The sequence below is a fragment of the Dromiciops gliroides genome, chromosome 3 (assembly GCF_019393635.1).
Source record: "Dromiciops gliroides isolate mDroGli1 chromosome 3, mDroGli1.pri, whole genome shotgun sequence".
Classification (NCBI taxonomy): domain Eukaryota; kingdom Metazoa; phylum Chordata; class Mammalia; order Microbiotheria; family Microbiotheriidae; genus Dromiciops; species Dromiciops gliroides.
In genome coordinates this window covers 199035814-199047484 of record NC_057863.1, presented here as the reverse complement: position 1 = coordinate 199047484, position 11671 = coordinate 199035814, and the positions used below count along the sequence as shown (strand labels likewise).

Sequence of the window (11671 nt, the reverse complement as noted above, 5' to 3'; positions counted from 1 at the left end):
ACAACCATAGAGATGGCCTAGCCACATCCATCCTTCATTTCAAACAAGCCGGTACCTGCTAGGATCCAGACTGATGAAAAGCAGTTAATGTGACCTGGGGTCTTTGTAAGCCAATGCAGTGGTAGCCATCAACCAGCAGGAGAGACAGAGCTTCCCTGGAACCATCAGATGAATTGGGGACTGGCGGGTAGAGGGCGGGGGAGGTCTAAAGGCCTTTGGTGCTTCCAAAGCTTGTTTTTTTTTTTTTTTAAAAGGGAAAAAAAAGAAAGTGAAAAAAAAGAAAGGTGCTGGGGTCTTGGGGTCTCCCCTGCCCCCCTCCCCCTCCCCTCCACTCTGTCTCCTGGGTTCAGCGTGGGGTGGGGGAAGAGTAGCTGCTCCCTCTAACCAGGAAGCAGATGGGCAATCGACAGGATAGGGTTTGGGGCAATGGGGAACGAGGGAAGAAGGTCGGGGGTGATTGGTTGGACTGGCTGGTGGTGAGATTCATGAGTTGTTTGTTGAGTTTTCATTACTTGGCAAACTGGAGGAGGAGGAGGAGGAAGAGGAAGAAGAAAAATTCATTCCTGTTAGTCCCGGGGGATTTGTGGCAGTGTTCTGTCCACTTAAGCTTTTCCGACACACTGGGCAGGTATCATGCTGTTCCAGCCAGGGGACTATGCAGCCGTCATGGAATAAGTGATTGCAAGGTAACTGCGGGACACTCTTACCCAGTGTATAGTCGTCTTTGCATACAGGACATTCTAACCATGAACCTACATGTTCCTCTGTGACTTGTATGGTGGGAAGGACTTGTATTTTCTCTTTGTCTGCTGGTGGGGGACCGGTGTTTTCAAACTGATTAAGGAGCTGTGTAATGATAGCATCCGGGCCATTGGCGCCCCGCGCACAGTCCATTGGATTTGAATGCAAAATGCCCCAAGGGCCCAATCCCAGGTTTGGTATTGTTGCAGGTGCAATAATTCCATTGACCAATTGCTGAATAATCCCTTCTAATGTTGGGACGCCTTCATGCCTGCCTGCAGCACTAGGTGCAGTGAGGCGGGCCCGTGGCTACAGTGCGTCATAGCGGTGAAGGGACTGGTGTTCTCTCTCCCGCTTGTTCTCTGAGTCCCTGGCGTCTTCAGATTGCACTCCAGAGCCGAATGTGGGAAATTTAAAGCTGTCATCAAAAATCCCAAAGGCAAACTGGCCATAGCCCTGTGGCAAGGTGAATAAATGCTGATCCACATTCTCGAATAGTTGTCTGTTCTGATCCATGGGAGCTGCAGCAGAGTTGGAACTATTTTCAGTAGCTCTGGTCTCTTCCGGAAGCTCTTCAATAAAACCAGACTCACACCGTGGGCAGATATAATCCGGCAGCCTCTGGGAGATCTCGGTCGAACAGCACGGGCAGAAGAGAAGTAGCATCCGGGCTGCAGCGAAGCCTCCGCCATTTCCCTTCCCCCCACCCCCTGCTTTCAATCTTATTAATTTCTCCTTTAATTTTCAGGATCTCTAGTTTAGTATCTAATTGGGGATTTCTAATTTGTTCTTTTTCTAGCTTTTTAAGTTGCATGCCCAATTCATTAATCTCCTCTTTCTCTTTTTTATTCATGTAAGCATTTAGAGCTATCAATTTTCCCCTAAGCGCTGCTTTGGCTGCATCCTATAGATTTTGGTATGTTGTCTCATTATTGTCATTCTCTTGGGTATAGTTATTGATTGTTTCTATGATTTGTTGTTTGGCCCATTCATTCTTTGGAATGACATTATTTAGTTTCCAATTGATTTTCATTCTACTTTTCCCTGGCTCTTTCTTACATGTAATTTTTATTGCATCATGATCTGAGAAGGATACATTTACTATTTCTGCCTTTCTACATTTGACTAGGATGTTTTTGTGCCCTAATACATGGTCCATTTTTTAATATGTGCCATATACTGCTGAGAAAAGGTATATTCCTTTCTATCCCCATTCAGTTTTCTCCAGACATCTATCATGTCTAACTTTTCTAGTAATCTATTCACCTCTTTCACTTCTTTCTTATTTATTTTTTGGCTAGATTTATCTAATTGTGAAAGGGGGAGATTCAGATCCCCCACTAGTATAGTAGTATTGTCTAATTCCTCTTGTAACTCATTTAACTTCTCCTCTAAGTATTTGGATGCTATACCACTTGGCACATACATATTTAATATTGATATTACTTCATTATCTATAGTACCTTTTAGTAAGATGTAGTTTCCTTCCTTATCTCTTTTAATGAGATCTGTTTTTGCCTGCACTTTGTCTGAGATAAGGATTGCTACCCCTGCTTTTTTGACTTTAGCTGAAGCATAGTATATTCTGCTCCAGACTTTTACCTTTACTCTGTGTGTATCTCTCTGCTTCAAATGTGTTTCTTGTAAACAGCATATTGTAGGATTCTGGTTTTTAATCCACTCTGCAGTTCCCTTCCATTTTGTAGCAGAGTTCATCTCATTCACATTCACAGTTATTATTACTGTCTATTCCCCTCCATTCTATTTACTCCCTTTGTACGTTTTACCCCTTCTTTCACCCTATTCCTCCTCACCGATGTTTTACTTCTTACCCCAATCTGCCCTTCCTTTTTATCAGCCCCCTCTCTTTTCTTTACCCTTTTCTCCCTTGCTTTTGTCCTCCCTTCTATCAGTCCCCCCTCTTTCCCTTCCCCTTTTGTTTCCCTAAAGAATGAGCTAAGTTTCTTTATCCCAATGAATGTATATGTTATTTCTTCTTTGAATCCAATCTAATGAGAGTAGGATTGAAACAATGTTCACCCCTCCTTTCTTTCCCTCTATTGTAATAGGTATTTTTTCACCTCTTCATATAATATAATTCACCCCATTCAACCTCCCCTTTCCTCTCCTCCCCATAGATTCCCTTTTTAACCCCTTAATTTTCTTTGTATCATCACATCAGACAATTTATATTTATACCCTCTGTGTAAAGTCCTTCTCTCTGCCCAAATGCATTTACAATTCTTAAGAGTTATGAATATTATCTTCCTGTGTAGGGATGTAAACAGTTTAACCTAATTGAGTAACTTTTTTTTTCGCCTCTGTTTACCTTTTTAAACTTCTCTTGAGTCCTGTATGTTAAGACCAAATTTTCTATTCAATTCTGGTCTTTTCCTCAGGAAACATTGAAAGTTCCCAATGTCATTGAATGTCCATCTTTTCCCCTGAAGGAGAATGCACATTTTTGCTGGGTTATAGATCCTTGGCTGCAATCCATCTCCTTTGCCTTCTGGAATATCGTATTCCAAGCCTTGTGGTCTTTTAATGTTGAAGCTGCCAGGTCCTGAGCAATCCTGACTGTGGCTCCATGATATTTAAATTGCTTCTTTCTGGCTGCTTGGAGTATTTTCTCACCTGATAATTCTGGAATTTGGCTACAATATTCCTTGGAGTTTTCCTTTTGGGGTCTCTTTCAGGAGGTTATCTGTGGATTATTTCGATGATGATTTTATCCTTTGATTCTATGATATCAGGGCAGTTCTCCTTAATAATTACCTGGAATATGTTGTCTAGATTCTTTTTCTGATCATGGCTTTCAGGCATGAGCATCTCATGGATCTGTTTTATAGATCAGTTGTCTGTCCAATGAGGTATTTCACATTTTCTTCCATTTTTTCATTTTTTTTATTCTGCTTCACTGATTCCTGGTGTCTCATGGATTCCCTATCTTCCAACTTTCCAATTTCAATTTTTAAGGCATTGTTTTCTTCAGTGAGATTATGAACCTTTTTTTCCATTTGGCCAGATGAATTTTTTAAGGAATTGTTTTCTGCAGTCAATCTTTGTGCTTCCTTTTTCAAGCTGCTGATTCTTTTTTCATAGTTTTCTTGTTTTGCTTTCATTTCTCTCCCCATTTTTTCTTCTACCTCTCTCAATTGTTTTTTAAAATCCTTTTTGAGCTCTTCCAGGAAGGTTTTTTGTTCTTGAGACCAATTCACCTTCCCTCTTGAGGCTTCACATGTAGGCAATTTGAGGGTATTGTCCTCATCTGAGTTTGGGTTGGCTTCTTCCCTATTGATACAGAAGCTCTCAATGGAAAGGGCTTTTTTGTGCTTCTTACTCATTATTGCAGCTTATTTATTTATTTTTTAAGTTGAGGTCTGCTCTGGGGGCACCAAGTTCCCTGTTTTGGGCTTCTTGTGCAGGGGTATAGGTGCTGTGTGACCGGCTTTTTACTCTGAGGCCGTTATAGTGTGTGCAGTTTGCCCTTCCGGTCTGAGCTCTCTATATCCGTTTGCCTAGTCACGCCTGTCCTGTTTGTGGCCCTACAGCTGGCAACTTGCCCTCTTGGTTGGTGCAGGTAGGTTTTTCCACTGTCCTACTAGGCCACCAGATTTTTGAGCCAAGTTCCAGGGACCTCAGTTATTTCGCTGTGGACTGTAGCTTCCTGCTGACTTGCCCCTACCCCCTCGGTGCTGGGTTGCTGCCCAGAACTGTGCCTCCCTTTTGCCCAAGTCAAACCGACCTTTTCCTGAAGTCTTCTTAATTATCTCTGGTTGGAAGACTGTGTCTCTCTGTCTCTTTGCAGGTTCTGTAGTTTCAGAATCCGTCCAGAGGCTTGATTTAATGTTCTTTTTGAGGGAACAGAAGGAGAGCTCAGGCAGCTTGCTGATTCCTCTCCACTATCTTGGCTCCATCTGAATTGCTTGCATTCTTAATGGAGGGAAGGAGGAAGAGAATTTGGAACACAAAGTTTTAAAATTTGATGTTAAAATGGTTTTTTCATGTAATTTGGAAAAAATAAAATTATAAATAAATGGAAAAAATAACATTATTAAAATGTTTCATTTCGCATTTCATAATAACCTCTATCTCTTGTTAGGCTATAAATTCTAATCTCCATAGATCTGATAGGTAAATGATTCCTTCCTCTCCTAATTTGCCTATGGCATCACTCATTATGTCCATTTTGACCTTGTTTTGGCATATGGTTTAAGATGTTGGTCTATGCTTAGTTTCTGCCATACTAACTTCCAGTTTTCGCAGCAGTTTTTGTTAAATAGAGATTTCTTGTTCCAGAAGCTGGAGTCTTTGGGTTTATCAAAACATATATTACTATAGTCATTTAGTCATTTATAGTAATTTAACCTATTCCACTGATCTACCATCCATTCCTTAGCCATTACCAAATCATTTTGATTATTGCTGCTTTTTAATATAATCTTAGATCTACTAGAGCTAGGCCACCTTCCTTTGCATTTTCTTTTCATCAATTCCCTTGATAGTCTAGATCTTTTTTTCTTCCAGATGAATTTTTTTTATCTGAGTTTTGAAGTAACTTAGGTAATTTAAAGGTATAGTGAGTTGAAAGTTTGTTTTAGTAGTAGCAGATAGCCTGTGCAAAAGTAGAATGTATGTGGTAGACTGTTGTATATGAATAAGGGGATGGTAAATAACTTGACTGGAAAAGAGAGTGTTTGCAGGTAAAGAATATATACAAAGTCTAAAAATATAGGGTAGACTGAGATTGTGAAAGGCTTTAAAATGCTGATGTCACAGTTTATATTTTGTTCTAGAGCCAATAGGAAACAGGGAAATTACATGAATCAGGAGTGATTTAAGACACTAATTTGGGAATCAAACTTCAGCTGCTATTTAAAGGATTGACTGGAGAGGGTAGAGAATTGTGTTAGGCAGGAAAAAAATGAAGGCTCTCCCAACAATCCAGTCAAGAGGTTATGAGGCTTTGAATTAGATTTGTGACTTTGTTTGTAGAGAAAATGGAATGACTATGAGGGATGTTGAGGAGAAAGAATGAATGGGATTGGAAAATTATTGTCTGAGTGCGATGAGAGAGAAAGTTAAAAATGAAGGAGGTTTCTGAGATTTGGCTGACTGGGAGAATGATAGTATTTTCAAAAGAAATAGGTATTTTTGGAAAAGAGTCTTTGAAGATGGAGAAACATGAACATATTTGCAGGCAGCAGGAATGACCATGTATTGGATGACCAAAAAGATAGAAAGAGATTAAGTATTCTATAGCAAAGGGAAATAATTATAGGATAAAACCATTGGAAGAGACAAAAAGCAATTGGATGAAAAAACATGAGCCAAGAGTTTGGCCTTGGCAAACGGAGGCTGGGGTGGGGGCATTCATCTCTTTACTAAAGACTGTAATAAAGGAGGAGAAAAATGTGACTTAATGTAAATAGGTATTGAGAAGAAAACTAGGAACAGAAAATTCTGACAGCAAATGGCCTTTATTTTTTTCTTTAACATATGATACCGGGGGCAGCTAGGTGGCGCAGTGGATAAAGCACCGGCCCTGGATTCAGGAGTACCTGAGTTCAAATCTGGCCTCAGACACTTGACACTAGCTGTGTGACCCTGGGCAAGTCACTTAGCCCCCACTGCCCTGCAAAAAAAACCAAAAACCAAAACAAACAAACAAAAACATTTGATACCCCAATCCTATGATGAGGAAATGGAGGAAGTAGTATTGAACATAGAAGAAGAGAAGATATGAATTAAATACTGAGGAAAATGAGAGAGAGAATCCCACAAGAGTGAAAAGATTGTCATGTATCCATTAGGTCCAGTTGAGATTTAATAGCTTTAATTTTTAATTGACAAGTTACATATAACCAAGAGTAGCTGGTTCATATATAAACATCTTTTCTTTTCTTTCTTCACATGTGAAAAAATTTCATATGTGTTATTGGTTTTCAAGTTAGTCATAATAAAACATTTTTTCAATGTCCAATAAGTTGGGGTTCTTTGTTGTTGTTTAAATATAAATATTAGGAATTTTGGGAGGAATTGACCATTTCATCTCTTTTTTTCTTGGAATGAAAAAAAGAAAAGCAGTGGATGATTAAATATGAATCTCCCACTTTAGGAAAACAGATTTGAGAGAGATGAGAAAATAGAGATAGGAATAAAATACTGATATGCATGAGCATCAAATTCTTTGACCAATATAGATTTTTAAAAAGCATTTCAGAAGAATGATGCAAAGGCAGGAAGATAAATGGAAAAGAATAGTATGGCTTTATAAGCAGTACAGACAAGAAAGTAGCAGGTGGCAGATTGATAGTAACAGCAAAAAATGGCATTTGTAATTTATGTAGGATGTAAGATGTGAATCAAACAAGGGGATACTGTGCTATTTGACATGGATTAGAAAATTAGAAATATTAAAGTCTATTTTGTTTGTGTTTCTGTTTTTCCCCCAACAAGGAAGAAGACTTTGAACACATTTTTCAGATGAAGAAAGTGAAGCTAATAGTGAGGAAATAACTTCTAGGTTATACAACATGTGTCAATACTGGATCATGAATCTTGGTTTTATAATTCCAAACACTAGCATTAAAGAAACTGATCAGTCTCGTGCTTTTCTAGAAGAGCACTGGATAAACCAATGTAAATGAACACAATTTCCTTTACTCCCCCAATATTTTAACTGGTTCACAGCACAGTGACACATTTTAGACAAAATACAACAATTTAGATATGGGGTTGTATCATGAACATATTAAAGGATAAAGAAATAGAAAGCAAAGAACATTCACAAAACAACTACTATGTCCCAGACACTGCACTGGTTTATAAATATTATCTCATTTGATCCTCATAACAACATTGAGAAGTAGGTGAACCTCTCAGTTATGGAGAGTGAAAAAGTTCTGGACTAAACAAAGGATAGAGAAAAAAACAAGGGATAGTGGAGAAAAATGACATTTTTTATTATGTAGCATTAAAAAGTTTTCACAAACAAATGTGGAATAGTAAGAATGAGAAAGTAATGGCTAACTGGGTAAATCTTTGCCCCAATGCCTTTACTAAAGGTCTTACACAAGGGATTTATTAGGGACTTGATAAAATTATATAAAAAAGTGTCCATTCTGTAATAAATAAATAGTCAAAAGTTAGGTCTAAGGAGCTCTCAAAGGAAGACTTCAAAACCATCAATGACCATAGGAAAAATCCTCCAAATTACTTAAAAGAGAAATGCAAACTAGGGGTATATTGAAATTTTACCTCAAATGGTTAAAGATTACAAAAACAAAACAAAAATCTATAGACTGATGTTGATAGAAAGGATGAGAACCAGAAGGCCAATTTATCCAACGATTACAACATTAAAGAAAAACAAAACAAAACAAACAATCTTGAAAGACCAGAATTCTATTGAATGAATTGACCACTTCCCTCACTTCATAACACTGGAGGAACAATATTGGATCATGCTTCTCTCTCTCTCTCTCTCTCTCTCTCTCTCTCTCTCTCTCTCTCTCTCTCTCTCTCTCTCTCTGATTCAGGACATTTATTTTAATAAACAGTTGAATCGTCAAGATGAACTAGATGCTGCAACAGCTGCTTTCTTGGGTTTAGGTGTTGTTCTTCACGGAATCCATTCCTGAATCGGCGGTAGACAATTTTTAGATGCCTCATTCGATCAGTACCAGTAGTGTTGTGTCACTTAGCCTTTGCACTCCATTTATACTTTCTCTTCCGTTTGGCAGGATACCCCCCATTTGCCACAGGTTGAATTCTGAAGATGGTATGCCTTAGAGCCACATCGACCACACAAAGTGCGCGTCTTTTTCTGGCGATTACCAAAGAAAGATGTTCCCTTCATCATCTTCCTCCTGCCGCCAGGACCAAATAGGGATTATGCTTCTTTTGACACAGATGTGATAGACCAGAGGTACAGAATGAAACCTACATTTTCAGACCTGACCAATGTGTTGATTTGTTTTCCTTAAATATCCTAACGTGTTACATGGGAGTGTGTTTTGTTTTCTTGTTTTTGCTTTTTTTTTTTTTTTTTTTTTTTGCGGGGGGGGGGGGGAGTGGGGTGGGGGGGTGAAGAGGAGAAAGGGATTAGGTATAGCTATAACATTCCTTCCCTACCCCCCAAAAACAGAGAAAGAATAGCACCAATGAAGCTTTTTTAAAAGCATAAAAGAGATGAGCAAGAAGTTAAGAGAGTGACAAGACAAATAAAATTGCTTTGGACCTAATGTTTTGAGCTGGATAAATAATATTTTTAAAAAGGCCATCTCTAATGAAATTTGTGGTTTTATATGAAAACTACTCTCCCCATTTCTGTTTTGCTTTGTATATACAAATGATTATGTTTTGTGAAAATGGGGAAAATGAAGTGAAATAAAGTTAGGAAGAGCTTAGTCAGAATACTTACTATGAGGAGACTTCTGGTCAAAGCTGGTACAAATATGCAATGGGGTTCCTACATCCAAACATATCCCCCTGCATAATTTCAAATTGTGTTATATTACCTGATGTTGACATAATTCATCATTTTTTTATTATTTCTTTGTTGAAAACTAATAATTTTGGGACAGTTTTAGAGCTACTATTTATTCACACTTCTAAAAAATTAACTAGTAAAATAAGATTGCTTCCCTTCTAGTATCTAGTCTGATGGAATGGAAATTGAATTTAGTGCTATTAATGGAGAAAGGATAAAAGAAGGAATTTTTGAAGTAGAGTATAATATAGGGGAAATTAGGATAACATCAATGCCTAAGTAGAGAAAGTAGTGAAAGAAGTCTAAAAATAAATTTATTCTATTGTAAATATTACCAATACAGACTAATTGACAGTTGAGACTAGTACTACTGTTAAAATTTAATCGAATTTTGAATTATATAAGATTTGGGGGTTTGACCAGGGAAGTGAACCAGCATAAGCAATGATGCTTCTATTGGAATAAATTATAATCCAAGAATCAAATAACTCATTTGTGAATGAAAATTTTCAGTCAATCTGAATACCAATTCTGGACTTCTCTACTATACAAAAAGGGAAAAAGTGAAGGTAACTTCAAACTTCTTCACTAGATCTATTGTGATGCCTAATGCTTCTACCTCATATGAATTATTTTAAAGCTGAATGAGTTCATTTGGTTTTCAGGTAGTTTTTACCACCTAATAGTTATTTTAAAGGAAAAGGAAGGAAAACATACATCATTATTATTATTATTCTCCGAAATACACTTTTTGACTGGGGTACTTTTTATACCCACAATAATCAAGTTTTTGCTTTCTATTTCATCTAGAAAATCTCAGAGTTATGAAGGGTTTCCCAGGACTGAATGCAATTAGTTTCTCCAGACTAGTGCTCTGTATTTTATTATACATTTATGTTAGTTAAACTCCACTTAAAGATATTACATATAAACCCTATATTTTTATTATACATACAAGATATGTACATTTATAGTATTTATTTATTAAATTATATATTAATATATGTGTATGAATATATGAAAACCCTACATGAAAATTCATACATAAGCATATCCGTATAAAATTTTTATTTATACATGCATATATACATAGGTAGGAATAAATATAGGATTTCATGGAGGGGTTCTATATATACATTCAAATATATTTCATATATAACTATATAATTGTATAATAAACCACTATATTTTCATACAATTTTATATTATTAATACATAATGAGGCATCATAGATATTCACATGCATGCATATGTGTTTATATGCATGCACATAAATATGTACATGTTTACACACATAAACATATGCTTGTAGTTTTCCTATTAGAATATAAACTCCTTAAAAGTATGGGTTATTTTGGGGCAGGTAGGAGGTGCAGTGGATAGAGCACCAGCCCTGGATTTAGGAGGACCTGAGTTCAAATCCGACCTCAGACTCTTGACACTTACTAGCTGTGTGGCCCTGGGCAAGCCACTTAACCCCAAATGCCTCACCAAAAAAAAAAAAAGAGTATGGGTTATTTTATTCTTTATATTTTTATCTCTAGCATTTACCACAAAGTATGGTCCTTAGGAGAAGTATCAAAAATGTTTATTAATAGTCATCTTGGGTATCAAGTTACTGGTATCTATTTTATGATTTCCAATGGAAATGAAAACAACCTTCCTGAGAAGCCAAAATAAGAATTGAACAGCTCCACTTTCTTTGTCCTTTATCGTTGTTACATTCTCTCCAAGCAAAATTCCTATTCCTTTTTTTGATAATCCTTTTCATCTCAAAATAGCTTTAAAAAAACACCATTATTACTTCCTTTGGTTTTCCTCATTAGCTCCAGCTCATTCTGAGCTTCTGTCTTGCAATCAACAATCCTCCCCCCTCCCCCATTGTCTCAATACCTCAATTTAAAAATCTGTGATATGAAGTCAGAGGAGGTTTATGATGGGTTGGATGTGTTCAAATAGTGGTATGTAACCTATTTCCTCATGCTTCTCCCATTTTTTATTATGTACCATAAATTATGTGATCATAGTGTGTTAATTATCTGAATTTTTTTAGGTGGAACTGGGGAGAGTTAGTGCTCGGATTGAAAGAGGAAAGCTTAGATAGTTGGTACTCATAAATCAAATATAGACCCTAGATTTAAAATTTTAATATTTTGAGTAACACTCTAAATCATATTATTTAGTACCTCTTGTGCAAGAGCTTTCAAATTTCACAGTACTTTCAATGATTCCTAGTTCCACCCTGAAACAAAAATCCATCTTTAAAACACTGATAGTCTTCCCTCAATAGAGGTAATTCTTAAAATATTCTTTAAACAATCAAAATGTTGGTCAGGCAGAATATAATGAATGAAGACATAGTGATAATAAATGGTACACAGTTTATTATAATCAAAGAGAAAAAAATGACTAAAAAGGAAGTGAGAGTATGAGAAA

The 11671-nt window shown here is 36.9% G+C and overlaps 1 protein-coding gene and 1 pseudogene across 1 annotated transcript; both read right to left on the bottom strand.

Annotated features, from left to right (window-relative positions):
- Positions 1 to 468: 468 nt before the first annotated feature.
- Positions 469 to 1433, bottom strand: LOC122750027 (E3 ubiquitin-protein ligase RNF126-like). The gene is given in 2 exon segments (XM_043996664.1): positions 469 to 1398; positions 1401 to 1433. Coding segments are annotated over 2 exon segments (948 nt in total). The 3' UTR covers positions 469 to 483.
- A 6878-nt stretch (positions 1434 to 8311) lies between these two features.
- LOC122750028 lies at positions 8312 to 8605 on the bottom strand (annotated as a pseudogene).
- Positions 8606 to 11671: the final 3066 nt, after the last annotated feature.